This window comes from Rhipicephalus microplus, chromosome 10 (genome assembly GCF_043290135.1).
Source record: "Rhipicephalus microplus isolate Deutch F79 chromosome 10, USDA_Rmic, whole genome shotgun sequence".
NCBI classification, from domain to species: Eukaryota; Metazoa; Arthropoda; class Arachnida; order Ixodida; family Ixodidae; genus Rhipicephalus; species Rhipicephalus microplus.
In genome coordinates, this window is record NC_134709.1 from 83869300 (window position 1) to 83893873 (window position 24574).

A 24574-nucleotide genomic window follows, 5' to 3' on the forward strand; every position below is an offset into this window, starting at 1 on the left:
AGCGAACCGCCAAAACGTTTGTGGAGTAGTTCTTAAGAAAGTTATTTGAAGTTATCCAGGTCACTACTTCAACGGCAGTAGCGAAAATGACAATGATATCAGCAGTTGAGAAAGCACACTGCAAAGTATGAAATTCAAACAGTTGGCAAAGCAATTTTTTTTAATAAAGCGAAACCGAAACCAGTGTTACTGCAGCGTCTGACGGCGTCCGTTCGCGCAAGCTCATTTTAGAGACACGTTAGCAGCGGCCTCTACGTGACCGTTCGTTTATTCAGAGAAGTCATAAACAATCTTTGCCTGTAGCCGCGTTCCTCTCGTCCACCACCTCAACAGGTGACTTTCTCCACAAGCAGCGTCTGTTTTACGACAAATGGAAACTCGGATATCGTCGAGAACATGTTAGAATCGCCACCGACGGGGACTCCGTATTGGCCCGAAACGCGAGGGAGTCGGTGGTTTGTGGAGTCGCGGACTTGTTGACCACAAAGACGAGCCATGTCTTCGTCATCGGACCGACGGGAAGATCGCCGAAACTGCCGACTCGAGCGGAGTGTTTTAGGCCTACCGCTGTTGCTGTGAAACCGAAGGGATATCCCCCTCGTTTGCCGAACGCCTGCACCACCACGCAAGTAGCGGCACGGAGCTCCTTGCGGCGCTTCGTGTCCTTACGGAAGGGACAGCCCGTGGTTTCGCCGTTTAATCGCTTCAACACCATCGCGCGGTTCGCGGCTCCCTCGGTGGGGCCCGGTGAATCTACCGACGGATTCCCCCATGAACCGAGCGCTCGTCATGCCTGCCAAAGTGTCCCGCAAAGTTGCCACCATGATCATCCGAAGCCGAAAGTCCATCATGAAGGACGGCTTCATCGTAAGTCTTATCGTTCACATCGCCGCTCATATAAAAGAGAGCGGTCGGTCGCTTTCGCATTCCATTCCCGAATGTACGCGCTCTGTGCCTTAGGCATTTAAGTCGACGTAACGCTACGCCACTCCCAGTTGTTCCAGCGACCCGCGCAACGCTGTGGCAATCTCCGCTTTTTCGTTGAAATTATTGCGACACCGACCGTGATCGCGATGGAGGATCGAAGTTCAACTAGTCCAACTGGACGACTGAGGTAACAGGTTGATCGTTGAGCAATCATGAACTGCGATTGTGATAGAAGATAGGAAGTCTAGACGGTATTTAAAAAGTCGTGTAGCAACAGACGACCCGCATTGCATTCGTTCCATGAGCACTGAGTGCAACGCGATGAACATCTATCCGTAAGGCCGTAGCGTAATGTTCGAGTCGAATACGTGAAGTGAATCGTCAAGTGCCTCTGCAACTTGTGTCCAAATTGAGCATGTCCCGCCGTTCTGCGTTCTATTGGGGTGCCTGTGTTTACATTTCCGCGTATTTTTTCTTCCGAGGTAAAATAACAATCTGCTTTGTTTCGTATGTCACATAAGAAACCTCTCTAAGCCACACGCAGCTAAAGGTCTTCCCTATTCGCTGCAGATGTTCGCCTTAGCGGTTACAGCGGCGTCGATGGAAAGGAACGAAAATAGAAAAAAGTTGACGCAGATGGGGCTTGAATCGCAGAGGCTGACGCTTGCAGCGTTACAGCTGCCAGTTGATGCATTTGTGATCTGTAGCCAGCAAACAGCTATTTTACGTCTCGTCGCATGTTGCTCATGCTTCACAGAGCTCGAAAGAGATTGCCGGCTTTGTTCTACCACATGCCTACAATGTGGAAACAATCTAATCTGAACATCTGTCAAAAGCCTATTTGTTGAATACGTACTCATTAAATGAACTTGTTCTTGTTCTAGAAGTAAAATTATTCTGTTAAAGGAATGTTGCCAGCTTTCATTTATGCAACACATGGTACACAGCTGTTCGCTGCTTTGTCTTTTGGGGGTCTGTGCTGTACCCTTTCATTTTCATCCGTCGCTTTTCTGGATCTTGTACACCTACGCCTTCATCACACCATGCTAGCCACGTTGTTGCTTGTATAATTAGCATAACCGTCGCGTAGACCTACAAGTCTTAACCTCAGCATCAAAGGTTTCTCAGTTGAAGGAATTCTTTAAACCATTTGACTGGCCACAGAGCATTCACAATTCTCAATGTCTTTTGAGATACCCTATAATGTGCTGCGTAGCTTGGAAACTAGGGCTCCTGCAAGCGTCCTCGATTCTACGCTCTGCATTTAAACTGGAGCAAATTGTGACCGACTACCGTTAACTTAGATTTCAGCGCACATTAAAGAACGCCAAGTGGTCAGAATTAACTAAGAGTTGCCCACTACAGCATGCCTCAGTATTGTGTGAAGGTTTTGGCGCGTTGAATTAGGGAATTTATTGTGCCATCATTTAAATTACGTTACTAGCTTTCCCGCAAGCACTTCACATTGGTTAGTAGGGTAATGTCTGCAGTGCTTGTTAATTTGGCTGTATTTAGGTGAACATGTAACAGTTCCCCGTGCGAAATTTGTTTTCTTCACCGCTGAGTGCTTGAGCTACGACACGCTGCCCTATATCAGACTCTCGACAAAGGTGGAGCCTTGACCAAGATTGTCTCAGTTGGGTCATTTTTGTGTGTGATGCGGCGTGTCGAACAAAGCGCACCATTGTAATATGTTAACCGAAGTCATTGAGTTGTTATTCAAATCAGTCCTCATGGTCAAAAAATTACTCAAATGTTCGGGCAGCTCCTTGGGTAGGTTCAAACATTTAGATTCCTATGCGTAGTTAGTGGGAACTCTTGCTGTGATGGTTCAGCCTCCATGGGAATGATGGGTAGGTAGGACATGGACTTGCTGATTCTTTGGGCTTGAGGCTTCGAATGCACTTTTGGCTTTGTTTGATTGTTGTGCCTTGGTGTTTGTTTCAGATGAAACAGTGAATCATTGTGAACTGTGTGAGCCAGTTTGAACTGGTGAGCCTAAAGAGGAATTGGGACTATTGAACTTTTGCTGAACTTTGTCTTGCCACATACGAGCTCCAGGCCACACACAACTGGAAAAAAAAAGAAGCTGAGGCAAATTTGTGTACCAGCTGTCATTCCTATGCTGGCTGAAACTCTATGCGTTCCAGCTTCGACAAGCACTAGCACCTGGGTTCCCTCTCATAAACCCCGTAGGAAACTGTCTTGTTTTGAACACCACACGTGCAAAGGCTTTCAGCCAAGGGATACAAGGAATTTGAGAGGAACGCATTGGTGCTGTCTTGTCCGGGATGTATGACTCGCTATTATTCATACAATGTTAAATGAGCGTACTCTGAGAAGTATAGCCGTCTCTCCCATTCGTAAACAGAAGGAACTATGCATGCTCTATATTGTGAATGAGGGTCTCATATGGCCCCTAACATCAAGTTTTAGTTTATTATCATCATACTCTTGGCGAGTGATAATTTATTTCAACATGTTCTAATCTCATCAGAATCTCATCTAATCTTGCATAACTAGGTTAACAACGATGATTACTTAACGATTGTTATGTATCCGGGCATGAAATTGGTAAGCCTTTGCAAATTTAGATTATTGCTTTATGGCGTGATTATGTTTTACTTGTATAACTTATTACTATTGTTCTTGTGTCGCATTCTAACTGCCTTTTTTGTTTACTTGATGTTATTTTATGTAAGTTCACTGTTTACTTTTCACTTATGTTGCGTATTTTACGTGCTGTTATAATTATTATTTTATTGTTATTGTTAACCGAGGGTCCCAATGCAGTCGCTTGACTTTGGGACCCTCGTTTGAATACTACATTATACAAATTTTGAATGAATGAATAAACTGAAACTGAAACTGAGATATACTGCCATTGAACACAATTATTTGTTCTAATTACTTCTGAAGGCCCAGAGCATTACGTAATTTAATATGAAGTTTATGATAGATAGGCCTTTTAATTCGACTAGTGACTTGGGTATTGCCTTGGCTTGGTGTGTGGGTTCTGCCATTGCAAGAATCAAAAGCATTGTCAACGTTTATGATTGTAAAAATATGCACGTTGTTCCATTATTCATTTGTATAACACTTTGTTCTGTATGTGTTGATAGTATATAATGTCTTTGTATTTGTTGGTGCATGCTCCAAGTTAGTGCATTCAAGTGTTAGGGAGTTTCGTTAAGGGAAGCACATTGGCTTTTTGTCCTTATATCCTAGACTTCCTTATCAGAAATGAAGAGCTGAATGAATGCATGACTGAACAAACAATACTTGCCCTGGGGAACAAGAGGAAGTTAATGGACAAAGATTCATTAGGCTGTGCTTCACAAAGAAGCAAGCTTGTGGTCCATTTCATACGGCCCCTTTGTTTGTTCCTGAGTGAAGTAATGTGATAAGATGTGCTGGGTGAACACAGAACACTTTTGCAATATGTTGATTCACTAGAATGGCATGAACAAATTTGTATCAGTTTGTTGCACAAGCGTCAGTCAAGGCAGGAGCGCTTCATGATTGCTACTCTTATAAAGACTAAAGGATTTTCCTGATGCCTCGCGCAGACGTCAGGGTTCGGCGAGCCAAGTGTCTACCATGCGGTAGTGGTCATCTTCCTCGAGTTCTTTGCCTGGGGCCTGCTGACGACGCCCATGATCACGGTGAGCGGCGTTTGCAAAACCACGATCCAGTTTGGCAACCTGATTAGTCCAGCACTCCTGCAGTGTAGGATTGACACAGGAAATTCCATGGGTGCTTAAAAATAAGAAGAAAAAATACATAAAAAATAAAGGAAAAAAATGCTTCTGCATGTATTAATATTTAAAGACTCAACATTCAGCCAGGACTGTAACTAGATTTTTTTTTTTCTGAGGGGGGGAGGGGGTGTCAGAAGGTGGGAAGCTTGTGCATTGTGTTTTGATTATGTTAGCCCATTGGATGGCAATCGGGGGCAAGGAAGAAAAAAAAAAGGGGGGGGGGGGGGTGACTGTTTGGTGGGGCCCTCGCCCCTTCTTCCCCCCCCCTTTCTTTCTGTGCTCACAGCTGGCAGTGTCTCTGCATGTACGCATATCATGGCCACCTTAAAGCTCGCGAACCAGTGCGCAGATGGGTGTGGATAGTGAAGAATTTACGGGAAAGCCAGCAGCACTACAGTGTAGAAGTGTGGTGATGTAGCAAAGCTTTGATTTGGGCTATTTGGTTTTAATCTTATAGAAACATATACCCTAAAATCGCGAGCAAGACATCTTCCTGTCTCCTTCTCCTGGGATGGAAGATAATCGGGCAGGATGGGGAGGAGGGGTCCCTGTCAGGTTATGGACCAAAACTTTAAATGGCGGCGGAGACCCTGCTATGAAGTGCTTCGAATGGAACGCTTTGTTGAATACGCATGCATTTACCGTTTTTACTGAGCCAAAGCGAATCGTTGTGTGAAGTTTCACGCGTTATGGCAAGGGGAACATTCTTCTAATGTTCCGTCAATTTGTGACAGAAGGGTGTCTTGAAGGGCCCGTTGGTACATGATACAGAGGAGAAACAGTGCATTAACGAGATGAAGAAGGGCTCGTGTTGTGTGATCATTCTTCCTTCGTTTCGTTTTTGCGCCGTTTCCCCTTGGAATTCGTGACAACTCAGAATGTACCCCTAGGCACCACTCCGTAAATATTCTAAGCAATCATGCACATATCTAAAGACCAGAACATTGCTTCCTGGGAACCACAGCTGCTAGATTTAGTAGTAGAAATAAGTTTGAGAAAAATGGCAAATGAGAGGTTGCAGGGCTTGCTCAGTCAGTGGCACATATTTTAAATATCTGGAAAAGGGGGGGGGAGGGGCACTTGCTTGGTATTTTACGGTAGATGTGAAGCAGGTAAGGGTGAAGAAAAACACTGCAGACTGGATGGGCACCAACTACCAACTCTGCCATAGTGGATACCAGAGTTGGTAGTTGGCGTCCGCCCTGTCTACAGCGCTTTTCTTCATCCTCATCTGCCTCGTGCTCATATATATGTTTGCATATGCAATGATGTAACACTTTATTAACGGCTCTAAAAAAATAAGTTTGGGAATTATGTCTGCTAATCGTGAGAACGTTTACCGCACCACTGTGGCTTGCATTGAACAGATAACTGTCATGACATTACACTGACCTACCGGGGCCACGTTTCTGATGCGAAATGCAAGACTGGAAGTTGGGCCTTGATTTCGTGCTCTCTTTAGCTGGCTGTTAACGGTACTGTATTGGTAATGGGGCTTTGAAAGTCTCTGTACGAAGTGATTTTTGCAGTTGGAGCAGGAGTCCTAAAGAGAACATGTCACAAATTAATTAGCTATCATTTTTGATTAGCAATTAGGAAGTTAAAATTTCTCATGCAAGTAACGTTTAGCTCCCTAGGTAATAACAGGTTGGATTGAGAGATGTGCTTCACTGAAAAAGCCAATTGTGGCCAGCGTGAGTCTTTTTAATTAGCCAACTGAATGTTGCAGTTCATTATGAAAGGAATGCTAATCTGAATGGGCGGAATCTTGCAATAGGCACTGTGTAATAATTTTTGTGTGCCTAATTTTAATTTCACTTTTTGTTTTGGCACATAGACATTTTAATCCCTTGTGCAGCATAACAACTGTACTACCAATAATGTTATTCATTGTTATTAATAATAATAATATTAGGTGCACTTAGTAGTTGAAATAGGGGGTAGCTGGGCTCTCCAGGCAATGCAGCCGAACCGACTAAACCTTTCAATATGCTGCTGTGGGATTTTGAAGAGTGTCGGCTGTAGCAAAAGAAAACTTTGTATACTGGGAAACATAGTCCATGGCAAGATTATTTCAATTTGTGTTGGCAAGAAAAAACGATTTGTTAACAGAATGGGAGAGCCATAAATTACTTACAACATCACTCCTAAACTAGAGACACCAGTCTGTTGGCGTGGGTGTCACAGGTTTCAGAATATGTACTGATTATCATTTATTGTTTGGCCCTTGCTGAAGAAAATATTTTTATTTTTTCAGTACATTATAACTTGTTTTTTTGGCACTGCGGAAATACCATGATATTGTTTTTTTTTTCTTGTGTGAGGTGGACAGGCAGTCAATTTCTATAACCGATGTTTTCTTTCTCCAAAGATGTTAATTGATTGGCTTATACTCTTAAGTCTACGAAGTGCTGTGAAAAGGTGTTCATAACACAAGTTAATCTTCAGAAACCTGGTATGTAAAAGGAAAAAAGTTGTTCCTTTAGCAGGGCAATCTGTTGACTGACATAAATTCTTTTTAAAGGGTCCCTGAAACGATTTTTTCACATACCACCACTACTGGAGCAAATCATTGGCACCAGAGTTAAATCGAAACACCCATTATTAACGGAGCTACCAGTACTAAAAAAGTACCCTCCTCCTCCGCTCTGCCTTTCACCCTCAACTGTCCTCAACTCTTCCTTCGAGCGCTCGGTGTTAAGCTCCGCCTTCACGGCGCCTGCGTCACGATGGGGTGTGAGACTGCATATGCGTGAATCCCACCGCCGATCCGATACCGGCACTCTGTGCTGCACCTTCCACAGTCAATCAGATCATCGATGATGTCAGTGGGGTAGAGCGTGTTGCTTGGTGTATGGGCAATTGAAAACGCGTTTAACCGAGTCGCAGCGATCTGGAGTGATTCGCAGGTTTAAAGCGTTGTAATAAATTACACAGTTTATGCGGAAAGCTCAGATCGGTCTTTAGATTACCCTTGAGACTTGGTCTACCAGCCCAATGTATTTGTAAAAAGTCATCAAAACCATTTCAGGGTTCCTTTAATACAATGTTCAATACCAAATTGGACATTATGATCGTGTAAAACCAATTTTGATTTTTTTTTAAATTCTCATGATTGGACGTTAAAAGGCAGCACCTCCACGCACGGGGAGATAGCTTCCCTCTCCATTGATTCCCTGTTGTAAAAACCGTTTTTATTGACCAAAACGTAGAGGTGAAGCTGTAAAACACCATTACAGACTATTCAGCAAAGAGAATTTTACGTCCATTTTACGATAGTTGGCTGATTGGCTACTAAGAGAAAATAATCTTGACTGAAATCACATTTTTTTTAACTTCATGCCAAAACTTCAGTGGGTTTCAACAGGTTTTTTTTTTCCTGTTTGAGCCATGGTGGCTCATTAAAATTCTCTTCACCTGCATTTTACTTTTTATACTTGCTTTAGGATGTGGTGTAATCTTTTTTTACTTGTGGACGATAAATTAAGCTCTAGCCAACCCTAACAAAATGTGAGGGTATGGAAAGATGGTGTAGATAATTTAACATGGCACTATCACATTTTCTTTCATTTCTGTGCCTTTGCTGGCCAAGTGAGCCTGATCGTGTGTTTTTATATACTAAAAAAAACTTGTACAAAGTGTTTTTTTAGGTACAAAGCACCTTAAGGCTGCACTATGTTTTCCCCTCCGTAAATTGCCGCTTGGTGTCTAGAGAAGATGTAGAAACTGAAGCATTTGTAAAGAACAAAAAATGTTATAACAAGGCTGTTATTAGACACCAACATCTAACCACCCATCAGTCAGATCATAAGACAGAACAAAAGGTTAACAAAAACAAAACAAAATACCCTTAGCCAGAACAAAACAGAAGGCCACGATTCATGATCCAATGCATGCAGCTTCGCCCCATCATCAGAATTCACTTTGTGAGTATGCGGGTATTTTTTTCGTTATAGCTTTCTGCCATGATATTACTTGGAAACCAACATTTTTCATTTCTTGAACACCTCAAAATCTAAAGTTATTCCTCTTTCATAATAATCATCTTTTTTTGCAGGTCCTAAACGAAACATTCCCAAATCACACCTTCCTTATGAATGGCCTCATTATGGGAATCAAGGTGAGTTCTCTCTCACGGACCACCTTTCTGTCGCAACTGTAAAATTTCATTGTGCCTTTTGGGATAAGGCGGTCGGACTTATCTAGGCACTGTCCGTATTTCATCATTGCAGAGGCTAAGACCCAGAGTCGTTTTATGTTTTTATCTGTCAGTAAGGTGAAATGCTGTTTCCCCGTGTGATGTTGCAAGCTCATTTTCTGGCCACCCTTTTGCGTTACAGGTGATGAATCATAGCACCCCATATTAGAAGGAACAGCGAAGATGCATACAATGTCATTCACCCTGCTGGGGTTACGTTGTTTAGATTGCGCTAAAAGCATGCAAGCACTTGAATGCGTTCTTATCTGGACTGACTTCTTTTAGGTGTGAAGCTCCTAAAGGTGTGGATCTGTCTATCACGTGTATGTGTGTATGTATGTATGTATGCATGTATGTATGTATATATTCATGCATGCATGTATGTGTATGTATGTATGTACGTGACCGCCTGAATACAGTTCCACCTTTGCCAATTGCCCACTGCTTCGTCCTTGCAAACATCCTACTACGCCTCATCACCGAAGCAAATACTGTTAAGAAGTAGTCAATATGAAATGCAAGATGGTCGTGTACTTGTATTCAAGCGTGTGTTAAAGAACCATAGATTGTCCCACTGTGTTCATTCCTTGTTTGTATGTGATTGCCTACAGTTTTACCTTTGCAAACTGCCCACTACTTCGTCCTTGCAAGCTACCACTTATGAAATATAAAATTTGTTGTATAAATATATACACTGTTTGTCAAGTCTTTGATGATGCAGTGAGCGATAGTCGTGAATGGTCCACTGTTTAGCGATGAAACCCTCCAGCGCTTCGCCCCACTCATCATCATTCACTTCGTGGATATGCTGTGATTTTTTTTTTGTGCATAAAACCGGTGCTGCAAGGCTTTTTGAAAGCTATTTCAACAATGCAATTGGTTAAAATGTGGGTTTGTTGTCTTTTTAACGAATGCATAGCATGAAGTGCAGACAGATGCAGGGGTGTCTTAAACACTACGTTTGCAAAGGTCCAAGGTCATGGATTGTAGTGAGGCACAGCGCTGTGTCGGCAAAATGGCGAGCTAGACTAAGCTGCGCATGCCCTCAAGAGCATGATTCCATTTTCTATCGTCTACTTTACTGACTTGTCTCATTTGGCCCAAATACCTCAGTGTAAACTGATTCAGCCTCAAAGTGGCAGAGACTTCGAAGTGGCAGAGACAACACAAAGGGGACGAGAAAAGTTATGAGACCCAAGACATGCTCGTTATCTTTAAGTTTAACTTGGAGTGTTTTAATGAGTTGTCTTTGAGATGACCACCTTACTCTTTTCTGTTTTTTGTTGTGTGATTAGGCGAGTTTACTCTGCCATACAATTCTCTTGTATAAAGAGCAAGTGTGGCGCTCTGAGCAAGTGTGACGCTCAGCAAATGCTGATAGGATATCTTATGTTGATGCTAAAGTCAATTTTCTCGTGGCACACATAACGACATCGACACTAACTTGACGTCGGGCTACAGTACTAATCCCGGTGACTTCACGCAGCAGTCCGGCTAGTTGGGATAACGTCAATCACCAGAACACAAAAAATGGCAGTTTGCGCGTCACCTTGATCGTCTGCTCATGCCGTGCAGTCATGCAGTCACTGTCATCCAACGTACCTGCGAAGCAAGTGAGCGGAGTCTCGAACATTGTATGTGCACATACACTTTTCACATACACGTACGCCAGGTAATGCTGCTCATACCATGTCGGAACGTCAGGGTACAGTAGGAACAAAAAATGGATTTTAAGAGCATGCTGTAATGAATTTTTCAGAACATACTCCTGCTTACCTGTACATTTTCTATGCGCTCGGGGACTTGGCCTATCATTTGATGAAAAAATAACAAAAAAAGTGCTAGAACATGTGAACAACTGTTTTCTAGGGTTATACATTATTGGTGGCTGCCACCGCATACCAAAGTAGTGCCGTCTAGCGTCTTAAATATGAAATAAAAAGCACTATTGTTTGCATGAAGGGAAGCTGGCTCAGTGTCACTATGGTTGCTTTTGTGCCATAAAAAACTTGCTTAACTGACAAACATGGTGGAAATTCTGCCTGAGCACCACTTTTCTTCATCCATTTTTATCATTGCTGGGGAGAACAATAAAGCTCATTGAACTCATTAATCATGATAAAACAAAAATTTAGTGCATGCTCATCAATTAAAAAGAAAGGGCGTTATAACTTCAGCCACTGATTTACTTTACGAACTGTATGTAGTGTGTTCACGTCGCCAGGCTAGAAGGGAGTGTTTCGATGGGGTTTGTTCACTACACACAAACTTTGTTACAACGAAGTTGGATTTTAGACGAGAATAAGTTTGTTAAACCGAAATTTTGTTACAAAGGTATATTCCTAGCACTATGTCTATCGCAAGAGTACTCTTCATTAACTTCATTATAACCAATATTTCGTTATATCCATTTTCGTTACATTGAGGTCTGAGTGTATCTGAATCTGCATGCAGACTAAATTAAACCGTGCTATAATAGCAACACGTTGCCTGTGTGCAGACCTTGTTGTGTTTTGCTATTTGTGTTTGTTAGTGGCCAAGGAAGAGCCAGATGAATTGAGGTTTGAATGAATTTAACCTCCTGGGCAATAAAGGTATCTTCGTTAAAATTAATTTTGAATTGTATTGCTACATGTGATTGTTTTGCTGACGGCACTAACATGTATGGCGAGTGGTTAAATGTGCACCGCTTTCCACAAGCCAGCTCAAAGGTATGGTTTTTCTTTGGTTAAAATGAACATCAGCAAAAATGAAATTTCACTAAACTTCTGCCCTGAGATTTGATTCTGTTTATGTGAAAACAGAACTTAGACTTCAGGATGCAGTGATACTTAATTACAAATAATTAAGACTACTTAGTGTGAAATATAAACTCAATAATGATATAATTACCCCTGGTGTAATTAACACTAATTAATGTATGAATTGTGTTATGGTGTAATTATGGTGTAAATAAGATTAGTTACCCTAAGACATAAGTCATTATGTCATTTTGTTGCTATATAATATTGAGTTCCTTGATGCATTATGTGTAAACCTGGCACATTCACCAACAGTTCTTCATAGGTCACCTGTCAAAGGGTTAACTGGCCTTGTGCCACCACTCTCGCCCATGCTCTCAGGGCTTCCTCTCCTTCCTGAGCGCTCCCCTGGTGGGAGCCCTGTCAGACGTCTGGGGCCGCAAGTTCTTCCTGCTGGTCACCGTGTTCTTCACGTGCGCTCCAATCCCGCTGATGCGCATCAACACCTGGTGGTACTTCGCCATGATCTCCATGTCAGGCGTGTTTGCGGTCACCTTCTCTGTGGTGTTTGCCTACGTGGCCGACGTGACGGACGAGCAGGACCGCAGCGCGGCGTACGGTCTCGTCTCGGCCACCTTTGCCGCCAGCCTTGTGACGAGTCCCGCGCTGGGCGCCTACCTGGCTCGCCAGTACTCGGACGCCCTCGTGGCCGCTCTGGCATCGGCCATCGCTCTGTTGGACGTGCTCTTCATACTGGTCGCGGTGCCCGAGAGTCTGCCCGAGAAGCTCAGGCCTGTGGGCTCGTGGAGTTCGCCGATCTCTTGGGAACAGGCCGACCCTTTCTCGGTGGGTGTAGTGCTCTTTGCACCGATCCGCTTTGAATGCGCTGGCAGATCTCTTTGTACTGCTTATTCTGGTTCCTCGCATGTGCAGTTGCTTTACTTACAGTAGAATTTTGTTCAACGGAACCTTCAGGAACCAATGAAGTGCATTTTGACAAAGATGTGTAGAGTGACCGGTTGTGATTAGCAACCACGAGTTGACTTATGGCAATCGATGTTCACACTGACAAGCATGGTTCAGACATCTCCGCACAAAGTGCCTCACATTCAGTAAGGTTCGCGTCTCCTCACGCCACCACCGTCTTGCTAAATCGAAGCTGACGTCCCGCTTTTCTGCATCTGATGGGTTCACAAGGCTTGTCGATTCCGTTGCACGACTGTAAAATCGTGCACCAAGCAGCCATCTAAACTGGTCACCTTGCGACAAAAGCGACCACTTTCGACGAACTACGATGCCCAACCATTACGAATCGTCAGTGTGAACGACCATTTAGGGTCTGCCGCGTGTGGTCTAATGGCTGGGGTACTCGGCTACTGACCCGCAGGTCACGGGATCGAATCCCAACTGCGGCGGCTGCATTTTCAATGGAGGCGAAAATGCTGTAGGCCCGTGCGCTCAGATTTTGGTGCACGTTAGAGAACCCCATGTGATCGAAATTTATAGAGCCCTTCACTGCAGTGTCTTTCATAATCATATGGTGGTTTTGGGATGTTAAACCCCACATATCAATCAATCAATCAATGACCATTTAGTGCTTGAAAAATGTGAGCGCCCATTCATTACGTCTTGATGCAGGCACTGCGCAAGGTGGGCAAGGACCCGATGATCCTGATGCTGTGCGTCACCGTCTTCCTGTCGTACCTGCCCGAGGCTGGCCAGTACTCCTGTTTCTTTGTCTACCTGCGCCTGGTCAGTCCTTTAATTACCATTAATTTGTGAATAACAGTTGTGCATATGTAGTATGTGGTGCACTTTTGGAAGCTATTGCAGTCATTTTCTGCTAATTAGGCCTAATATGGCTGTGCAAAGGCAGCAGAGAGGCCTATCTTCTCACTGTTTTTTTGCATTTTAACGTTAAAAACAGGGCTAGTTATTGGTCTGATGTAGCAATTAGAAACTTGCGTGCTACTGCATAAAAATTATGGCCAGATGATGCACAGCTGTCATTGAAATCACCCGGCGGCAAGGAATGGTATGAAAGTTGTGTGAATAAATTTGATGGAGCAATTAATGCAGTAAAATAATTTAGGTGAAACAGTGAAAATGAGAGAAGTTCAAGTGCACTTAAGTCGGCTTACATGCACTGAATTTAACAGCTGGGGGGGTCTGAATGTGAAAAATATATACTGTATTTACTCGCACCCACCCCCCACCTTGGTCCTTGGAAAAAAAGAAATCAGCCTTTTCTTGTGCCTGTTCATTTTCTTTCGATGAAAAAGCAAGTGCTGTGGACGACCGAAACAATGTTAAATCACACCATTATATCACGAAATAACGACTCAGTAAAAGTAAGAACATAGTTTAAGAACCATGCTAAACAGTTGCGAGCAGCACGAGCGCACACGACACCGATTAAAACTTTAAAGTCTTGCCATTTGTGGCAGAGCGCCATCTGTCAAATGTTGAAAAAACCTGTTTGCTTATGGCGCTACGCAAGCACAACAGCATGAAAACAAAGCAAAAAAAAAGTGCTTCTGCGCGGTTCACCCGCAAGGCCATAACATGCATGCGCCGCCATCTGACGCTGCATTTTTGATGTTGGGTTTATGGTAGTGAACGTCGTTGGACATCTGCTGCACAGGGCACAATCAACCGCTTTTGAACTTAAAGTTGGTCGAGAATGTGCCAGAGCATGGAACCAAGCGGCTGAATGACACACTGTACGTGTTCATTACGGGAGAAAACAGCTTCGGGCTACAAAAAAAAAAAACAATTATCGCGCATTTTGCAGGCCAAAACAGACAGTTTTTCTTGTGCAGAGCGAAGTTCTCGAATAGAGTCTCTGTATTAATTGGACAGCGATCTTCTTAATACCGACATGCGATATTTTTGCTGTCATAACTCCCATGATTTTTTTTCTCCTGCTTAATGAACCCTCCCCCCAAATTGGCATCAACATTTTTGAAAAGAAGGTGGGTTCATTGCACGAGTGAATGCATATGTCTGTAGCTGTTGGGACATCCACATCACATTACATTGGGATGATGGCATGTAATGATGTCACGTCGTACTGGCTTCTGAACAAAAAAATCGTAAGGCAAAACGACAGAAGGACAGACTGATATTCAGGACTGGTACTAACTTCCAACTGCAGTTTCTTCAATAAACGACGGATAGAAGTTACAGCAGAAGTTGCAGCAGTGACAATGGATAGAAGTTACAGTTTATAGCACTCATCTTTTGTACCTGTCTGTCCTTGTGTCGTTTAGCCATACGATTTTTCCTAGAAGTCATAAAACCAACCAGCCTAAGAAAACATTTTGGCTAGTCACAATGTCACATGACAACTTGACCACTTCGCTTTTCTTGCCATCGGGTGGTGCCTGTCCTTTCTTCCTGCTTACAATTGGTGTCCCCCTTTCCTCATTAACAGCTGATGGGATTTTCGGCCGAGGAAGTTGCCCTGTTCATCGCCGTCGTCGGCCTCCTCTCCGTCATTGCGCAGGTGGGTTTCTACTGCCAGGTCTCCCGACTAGCTTCCTCTTCAAAATGGCTGGCTGGTTGTTTCAGATTAGCACGACATTCTAGTTAATGATTCATCTAACTGTTCTGTAATGTCATAAGATCCTAAGAGTTCAACTGCCTTCAATGCACCGAGAATTTGCAGTGTTTTGGAGTATCAGGATGTTTGGTGTTCTGCCCAGGTTTAAAAGAACTGCTAGTTCGAAGGGCCTCTAAACCTTTCGGAGTTTGAAGATGGAAGAGGGTTCCCTTTGTGGCCTTCACAGCGCTTGCTGAAGGTGCTACCTTCTCGCCATTTATTTCTTCATGAAAGACATGAACAATGCTCTAAATGTGATGCCTGTGAAGACTCCCCTTTTCGTTTTTATGCTAAAATAAAATAGAACCTACTTAAATAAGATGCAGAGTTTATTAGCAGAGAAATGTGGATTTCACCTTTTGTGTTTTTCTGCTTTTACAACAATATAAACCGGATCTACTGCCAAGTTCTTTCCAAAGAATGTTAGCTTTGATGTTAAATTTGTCACTTCAACTGAGCTGTGGGAGCTTCCTTTTATGTGTTGCAGGCTAAGAAGTAATCAAAGTTAAAAGTCCCCCCCCCCTTCCCCCGTTTAGATTAGTGGAAAGACCCTGACATGGCACCCCGACCCTACGATAGTGGGCTTTTGGTGCCGAGAAATCAGTGTGGCCGCTCCTGATGTTTTCGTGACGTTCTTCCCGCATGCGCAGACTATGGTGCTGACGCTGCTGATGAAGACGGTGGGCAGCAAGCACACGATCATGGTGGGACTGCTCTTTGAGATGCTGCAGCTGGTGTGGTATGGATTCGGCTCGCAACGCTGGTGAGTGTATCAAACTCTGGGTGTACCCTGATTTGTAGAGTATTTTTCGCAATGTTGTTTAGAGAGCAATTCGTTGGCACCTTTACCAAGAAAGCTTCATGAGCCATTAGTTAGCAACAATGGCTCCACAAAAGAAAAAAAAAAAATTTTCACTCCTTGCATTGACGTGCCAGGGCTGAGGTATCAGGGCAGCCTTAAAAAGTGTAATAATATAGGGGCATATATCCTAATTTTTAATAATCCTGTAGTAAAACTCAACCTTCTACCCACTCCCTCTGTTCCCTTGAGCAGAGCTCTCCCAGCTGCGTAGCGGCTGTTGCTACAGAAGGGAGTGGAAGGTTGGTTGCTTCTCGGTGTCCGTCCTGTTTTATCGTCGCTGCTGCTGCTTGTTCGGGGATGGGGGCCAGCACATTTCAACCGTTACAACAACTCGACTTTATATACAGAAACTTATGTACATATTTACAAGACTTCACCGTCGGAACCGTCGCATGCTGCCTCGGCAGAGCCGATAGTGTAGAGCACTCTTTGTTGCGACCAGACCCCCCCGCGAGGACTCGGAAGCCAGGTTTTAATACCTCGGTTGCCCCTCCCGATTCTCCTCACGGCCAACCAAAGCAATTTAGTCCGTTTATTGGACCGACAACACACTTGCTGCCGTCCCCTCCTCTCGCTCTCTTCTTCCCGCACTCGACTGCTCGGTCGGAAAGAGAGAGACGAAAGGACCGGCCTGCACCCAACGTTCCGCGAACTGTGCGAACGCACACAATGGTGGCGCCGTTCGGCTGCGGGCCTCCTGCATTACCGCGAGATGACTACGCTGTCCAGCATGACAGCCGTCCCGCGGACTCTACTCCTGACGGATGGGTGGCTATGCACTGTCCTCCCGTCACCCGCCGGCAATCCGCAGTCCGGGGACCATTTAGCTGGTTGCTAGAAGCGGCGACTGACCGCGGTATTCTTGCCAGAAGGGGCGCGCTTACGCCGAGATTATCGTCTCCCGAGAATAGGCTTTTTGGGAAGCGTGCCCTTTTGAGACCGAGAAGACTCGCTCCCGTGGCCTGCAACGCCAGACCTTACACCTGTTGCATTGAAATGAATGGGAAGATAGTTTCAATACAATGTTCCATAATTGAAAACTCATTAGCACCAATTAAACCTCCCTGAATACTTTGGTAGGCAACTGAGCACATTAAGTTTTGGGGAGATTGACCTGCAGATCACGGGATCGAATCCTGGCACATTTTTGTGAAAGCAATATGCTGGAGATGTGAGCGCTTAGATTGAGGCACACGTTGAAGAACCACGAGTGGTTGAAATTTCCGAAGCCCTCGGCTACGGCATTTCTAACAATTATCTTTTTTCGGGCAGCTTGAAAATGGTGAACAGGTAGCGTACAGTCGAGCCCGCTTATAAGGAACCTGAGCATGATACGGCATCCGTTCTCTGTATCCCGAAGTTCGTAGTAAATGAAACACAGCTTTTAAAAAAAGTTTCGAGTGAAAACACAAACTTTGTTCCGAAAAGTCCGTGATGCACGTGTTTCAAAGAGCAGAAGCGATAAGGGCAGTCTCGAGTTCATTGAAAACGGCAGGATGCTCACTCGCCGAGGCCCGTGGCATAAGCTGCATGAAGCACTGGCTCCAAAGTTTCGTTGTTCTCGCAATCCGATTCCTCCAAATCGCTCTCGCCACGTACTTCATTCACAATGCCCCAATCCGTGCACGGTTCTGCAGTGCCGGCATACCGTATTTACTCGATTCTACCGCGCCCTCGATTGTAACGCGCACCCGATTTCCACGACGAAAAAAAAAAACGTAAGACATTGATTGCAACGCGCACCCATTTTTCTCGCTGGCCTGCACGACCACACCGCTCGAAAAAATGACTCCTTTCAAGAGCGTCTTCCATTTAAATATGAGGTACGACAAAGCTTTTCCCCATCTGACGTGTAACAGAGCATTGCCGTCACTGTAGTTTTACGGTGGACCGATGTCAGCACGCGAACTTGCTTCACCCCCTTCTTCTCGACAGTTGTGCCAGGTATGTCGAAGTAAAGAGGCGTCTGATCAGCATTCCCGATTTGCCCAAGCAGGTAGCTGTTGTTGTGCCGCAAGTTTAGGACGAACCTCTGAAAACTGTGAAGCTTTTCATCGTACTCCTCCGCAAAACTTTTCGCATATGCCTGGTCGCCTTCGAAGGGAAAAGCTTTTCCTCTTCATAAAGTTAGTTAGCCAGCCCCTGCTCGCTTTAAACTGGCTCCGCATTAGCCCTTTTTCTATTCTAAGGCTAACTGCATAGCCCGCACTTGGAGCAGTTCTGTCGTCACGGGCCGCCGTGCCGCTCGCTGCCCAAGCACATACTCGCCGAGCAGCTCTTTAATTTGTGGAAACCGACCTTGCTGTGGTCCACTGAAGCCTTTGCGTGAAGCTTTGCTGTCGACAATCTTCTGCTTTTGTTTCCGCCAGTCCCGAACGCACGTTTCGGGAACTCCAAACGACCGCGATGCAGCCCGCTTTACGTCTGTTTCGGCACACGCGATGGCTTTTCTTTTAAAAGCGACACGGTGGTGCACTCGTCGAGTTTTTGGATTCGGCCTTTCCACCCTGTCGATGCTAATGCGCACCAAGATGACGAACTCCTCAGCACACGTACGAAGTGCCGCACATGAGAAACACATAGGCAGAAATGGCCGACGCGCCATGCCGACGCACATAGGGGGCGGCCATTTCGGAATGCCGATGGCAATAGAACGACCGTATTAATTTTTTTTTTCGTACTTGATTCTAACGCGCATGCGATTTATGAACTCGCTTAACCGGAAAAAAGGTGCGCGTTAGATTCGAGTAATTACGGTAATCATCGGCCGTAATTAAACCATCGCAACAGATGTCTAATCCGCTCTCCCAGGTCAAAGTCGACGACGCGCTGCCACAAATCGCTGCCGCAGTTCGGAAGCATCATGCTAGGCATCAGGCCCGACGTCGGCGAGCGAAAACAGTTTCATGCGCATGTAGCTGTCACCGCCGCCCACGAAATATTCACCATCTCCGCAGCTGAATACCGGGTTGCCCGAAGTGGCAAGTGGCTGCCAGGTGGTCAACAGCTGAGCAAGCACTCCGCAATGCGGCACTTAGTATGCGGATTACCCTCAAGTCAAGCGATCACACTTTCGACGTTTTGTTGAGCGGCAGGAAAAAGCGTGCTAGTCCTCCCGTCGGCCATCATGACCACACACGCACACCAAGAGCGAGCAAGACGCGCACACGTGACACACGGGCCAGAATGCGTGGAAAGCTCTGGGTTCGAAAACGAAACTAATTCGAGCCAGCATGGCGGGCGTCGCGGAGTTGTGGAGACGGGCGAAGGGGTTGTGATCAAGAGAGGAGAGCAGGCTTGCGAGAGAAGGGCAAGAAGTTGCGATAAAGAGAGGGGAGGATGCGGGAGGGCGACCTTGAAAACCAAAACACGTGGGAAGGAGGCAGGTGGGGTAGCTTGCTTGAAAGGTCCGCGAAACTCGTACGTAGAGAAACTTGGAAAGAGTGCCTGCGTGTGAAGAAGTCAAAGCATGGCTGCCTGGATCGGTGCACGCGGCGGTGTTCGAAGAATCAGTGGCCGTGGTCAAAAAATCGTTTTGTTGCGCCGGCGGGTTTGCGTGGCCTCACGAACTTCGATATTTCGCGATTCATTCCGTGCAAATTAGCTGCCGTTTTCGCACTTCCGCACGTGCGGAAGGCATGCTGATATGAGTGTGAAGTGAGCGAGAGCAAGTCCTAAACACGAAACGAATCGCGAATTATCAGAATCGGTGGGGTAGCGAATGCACGTGCACTAGACGCAGACTATCGGATATAGTCAGTGGCAGACGATGTTGGCAAATGGTCTGGTCACTCCAGGCCGGCCATGCCAACTGAACGTCAGTACCAGGGATCAAAAACGGGGTAGATGGCGGACCGGTCTTCGAAAGATCAGTGGTAGTGTGAAAACACGGGCCTCGTTTGGCGATGCGGGGCTCAGAGTAGCGGGCGGACAAGGGACGGAGGGTTGCGTAACAAAAAGCAGACGGGGCATGGAGGGAGGACACAGCTTTCCTTCCTCCGTGGGTTGGGGAGAGCGGCAACTAGAGGGTTCCGGAGGCAGGGTCGGCGTTTAACAATAAGAATGCATGGGCACCTCGCCGATGCTTGATTGGTGTTCGAAATCGGTTTCCCGGGAAGTTGGCAGACCGCTGACTCCGTTCGCTGTAACCGATCAGCGGCGCTCGGAGCCGTTTGTTGTAAGTGCAATTTTGTGCCATTGAACCAATGTATATTTTCAAGGTCACGCGGATATCGTTTGTTTTAAGCGAAAGTTCGTTTTAAGTGGGGCCGGTATATGTGGGCCCGACTGTATTTATCTGCTGTGTCAGGAATAAAGAACGAGGAAGCATAATGAAATGGTTTTAGGTGTATTAGGACTGCTTTCACTAGCAAACCTTATCATGATCTCTCATCTTTCTTGTAGTGTTTGTGCCCTTGACATGCTTCATCCACAGATTGCACCAGTACTATCAAAGATCATTCTTATCTCTCTTTTATCATCTTTTACCATGCTTACCGCTTTCGTGCTCTTTTTGCGCGCTAATTGCACCAAACTAGGCTTGTGCGAATATATTCGAACGAATATCATTGTATTTGAATTCACATTGATTCAAATTTAAATAACTGAAAATTTTGATGTATTCGAAATCAACAAATAGATGTATATTAGGCCGCATGTAACCCGCTGTACAGGTTGTTTTATTGTAGTAGAGAAGTGCTAAGTCATGAAAACACCTATTCAAGTGCATTCTAGCCCTAATGTTACCTTCTGTAAAGGTAGTTTCGCTGTATTAAAGAAATGTTAAGCCATCAAAACATCCATTCAAAAGAAATATGCACTGTTGCAAAGCCCAACATCAAGGTTAAATGAGCATGTTACCCTCACATCGATTTATCATTTTTTAAGTTTAAAATCTTTTTCTACAGGTTAATATGCTCTGAGTATATTTAGTTTTAAAACGTAACATATCTTACTGGTTATCACTTGCATTCTAATTATTCAAAAGAAATTCGCACTGTCGCGAAGCTCGACATCAAGGTTAAATGAACATGTTACCCTCACATCGATTCATCATTTTTTAAGTTTAAAAGCTTGTTCTACAGGTTTATATGCCCCAAGTATACTTAGTTTTAAAACATAAAATATTTTACAGGTTATCACTTGCATTCTACCTAAAGTCAAGTCCGGCTACTATTCAAAGTTGGTTTACACTTTCTTTGAAGCAAAAAGAATGGCACTTGCGCAGGCTTGTTTCAGTTTTGATAAAAACATTGTGCAGGTTAGTTGGGTCATGATAAATGTGCCCTTTGTTCTTTGTGTTATGAAATATGTAGGTTATTCGATTATAAAATATGCTACCAAAATCACTATTTGCTTCTCTCCTAAAATTCACTGTTTGCACAAGCCTACACAAAAGGATAAAGAAAATGAGACAAGGGTTGGATTGATTTGTGAGTATGGGCATAAGTGTGGACAGCTATTGAGAAAACTTTCTTGATTTGACTTGACATCTTGTCGTTGTTAAAAAAACTCAATATGTGCCCTCTGAGCTAAGTGGACTTTTGTTGGTTGAATAGAGAAAGGATTGCTGAATTTGGTGCAATAAAGCACGAAGCCAAAGTAATTTAAACAAAACCCCAAATTAATTACAGTTTCACATACTGGAATTCACCATATCACAAGTTCACACTAACACTCGGCTAACCTGTCATGCAATATTGCATATAAATTTAGGGTGGTAGACGTTTTTTGAAGGAATAAAGAGGCATATTTCGTACACGCATGAAGGACATTTGTTGAATGCAGCCTTCAGCACTTGACTGAAGTTATTTAATTGAATTAAGGGACTTATTAGTTTTCTATGTATCCCAAGACAGACGCTGGCGGTCTGCCTCATGGGAGTAGTCAATAGGTCGGTCACATAGGTAAGTGGTGTAATGTAACAACACCTTTCAAACTACCTCAAAACGGACACATATGTATTTTTGCCACATATCTGATACTCGATATAAGTGCATATATCTTTAATGTCAGTGAGACAATCTTAATTTACTTTGACATACCCATAGTTTGTTACATCGATTGTTATACTGACGTTGACTGAATTGTGCATTGTATGCGACTTATACCCCTGTCACACGGCAAATATAATGTCATTTTATCTGCTTGCTGACACACAATGAAAACAAATGTAATATTGAAATGATGACCATGATCCTAGCCCTTCTGAGCCGTGGCTTTGGGAGAAATAAAAACATATTAAAACGTGTGGGCAACATGCGTGCATTCGTTAATAAATTCTTTTAATGGGTAAAGAAGTTCTCTTAGAATATAAACGCAGCCATATTGCACAACTTGCCACACTTGCACGACACACTCAAAAAGCAACATAGCTGACAATATGACCGGCCGTGCGTACACTATGGTGTACTGTGAACTGAATCTGAGTAGAAATGAGATGGCGGCATTGATTTTGCGTAGTCACCACAACACATGCAATCGGATGATCAACATACATCATACAGTCAAGGCAAGGGACATGCCGTAGTTATTCAAATGTAATGCAATTTTTTGTCCCCAAATTTTTGTTACCTGAAGGGGACCCTCGCATTACAATCAAATACCGAAATTCAAGTTGTCTTAGATAGTGCAATGGTGTGTACAATTCTTTTATTTTTAGATGTGAAGCATCTTATGGTCGAGCTCAATCCGGTGTGCGGCATGATCACCCATACTGTTCATGTGTGTCCCCTCCCCCCTCTCTCCACTCCCACACTTCCCTCTCTCTTGCTTCGCAATGCCTATGCAGGCAGCGCTGCTTGGGAGTTTCTTGATTGAAAAAACTGACTGCTCAGGCTGCACAACTGTTCACTGTAGGCACTGGATCTTGCACAACTGTTCATATGTAGGCACTGGATCTTGACTTCCAAGGTAGTGTGGGTAGGGGATTTCTCCTGTGCGTTGTCGAGCAATAAAAATTTTCAGCGTGCGCGTCAACTAAAAGTGGAATGCGTGTCTCTGTGTCCAATCGGTGTCTTCCACCTCTCACTGCCCATTAGCAACCATTGGCATATTCCAGTAGGGAACACCGGTCTATCACTGCGTGCTTTGCACCTCCCCTTGTTTCTCTCTTGCGCAACGCTGCGATGAGCGCCAGCGTCAACACCATTGCTAGTGCATGCGTTGGCGCCCGCTGCTTCTCATCTGCACATAGTTCTCTTTAGCGGGAAGTGGTCTAAGTTTGATTTATTTTTTGATCCTGGACTCATTGAAATGCCACCCCTCACGTATCAATTGTGGTTGTGTTACAGTCGCATAATTACTGTAAATAGTAAATGTCTTTTTTCATCAAGCCCACCTCTGGTGGTAAGCTCTGCCAAAATACATTTGAGTGCTGACATATATGTACTGCTCTTGTGCACTGTGTAATTCTTTTTTATGATATACGCTGCCATAAGCTATTGTGACATGCTATCTGGCACACCATAAGGTCCTAAGTTGCCTGTCCACGGTGCTGTGCATCCGAAACTGGGCGCTCAGTTTGGCGTGTTGTTTTTTTCGTCCCAGGATGATGTGGTCGGCAGGTGGCCTAGCTGCCGTCGCGAGCATCACTTACCCGGCCATCAGTTCTTTCGTTTCGACGCACGCCGAGGCGGACAAGCAAGGTGAGTGCCACGCCTGTGGCGCTAATGTGTCGAACCAACATTTCGTATCCGGAAACTTGCGTCACGTTCCTCAGCCTGGCATAGGCGGTTTAACTTCGTTGTGATGAAGTTGCACGTGATTTGAAAATGTGTTTATTATATATCCTTGTGTAAATTATTTGGATATCTTCCACCTGTTCACTGAGTAGACTCTCAGTGAACAGAAATCTATTAGCCGTAGCTGCTGTTTAAATAGAACTGGCTCTGTAATGATTGGTTTTGGACTTGTATCCTGCACCCCTTTTCGTCTCATTAAATGGAACATATTTTCCCAGTGTCTTCAGGTTCCATTTAAAGAGAGTCTGCTGTATACAGATTTTACCCGCAAAGAGAATCAGCAACACTCGATATAGACTGCACCACAACGTTTGAGATTGCTTGCGATCGATTAACACGCATTCATTAAGACTGCTAACATAGTGCAACTTGTCTGGTTTGACAGCTTACAAAGCCATTAGTGATAACGCTGAAATCTTTGATAGCACATTTATAAAAGCCGATGCACTTCATCTCTGGGCAGTTAACTTGAAGGCCAGTGCTACTCTTGTAAATGTCAACATGCCTGGCTCCCGAGTCACGCAAAATCGTTCAAAAGCCACGGCATCCTTGGACATGAAAGTTCAATTCAATTTTTATTTTTTCCAGATTAAACATGCTGGATGGTTCCGCTGGGTTAAAAGCTACATAAGTAGCTTGACGAGACCCAACGACCAGACTGTACTATAAGATACTGGGCAGTAACAACAAGCGGTTCTGTGCATTGGCGAGGAAACCAATAAGTAAAACAATTTAAATA

At 44.4% G+C, this 24574-nt stretch overlaps 1 protein-coding gene across 1 annotated transcript in view; it reads left to right on the forward strand.

Annotated features, from left to right (window-relative positions):
* Window positions 1-395: 395 nt before the first annotated feature.
* Window positions 396-24574, forward strand: part of LOC119181305 (hippocampus abundant transcript 1 protein) — a 33672-nt gene continuing 9493 nt past the window's right edge. The window contains exons 1-8 of the mRNA XM_037432512.2: window positions 396-867; window positions 4497-4592; window positions 8746-8808; window positions 12009-12473; window positions 13266-13379; window positions 15064-15135; window positions 15882-15994; window positions 23642-23739. Coding sequence (XP_037288409.1) covers window positions 772-867; window positions 4497-4592; window positions 8746-8808; window positions 12009-12473; window positions 13266-13379; window positions 15064-15135; window positions 15882-15994; window positions 23642-23739 — 1117 coding nt within the window. The 5' untranslated portion in view covers window positions 396-771. The remainder of the gene's footprint in view (window positions 868-4496; window positions 4593-8745; window positions 8809-12008; window positions 12474-13265; window positions 13380-15063; window positions 15136-15881; window positions 15995-23641; window positions 23740-24574) is intronic.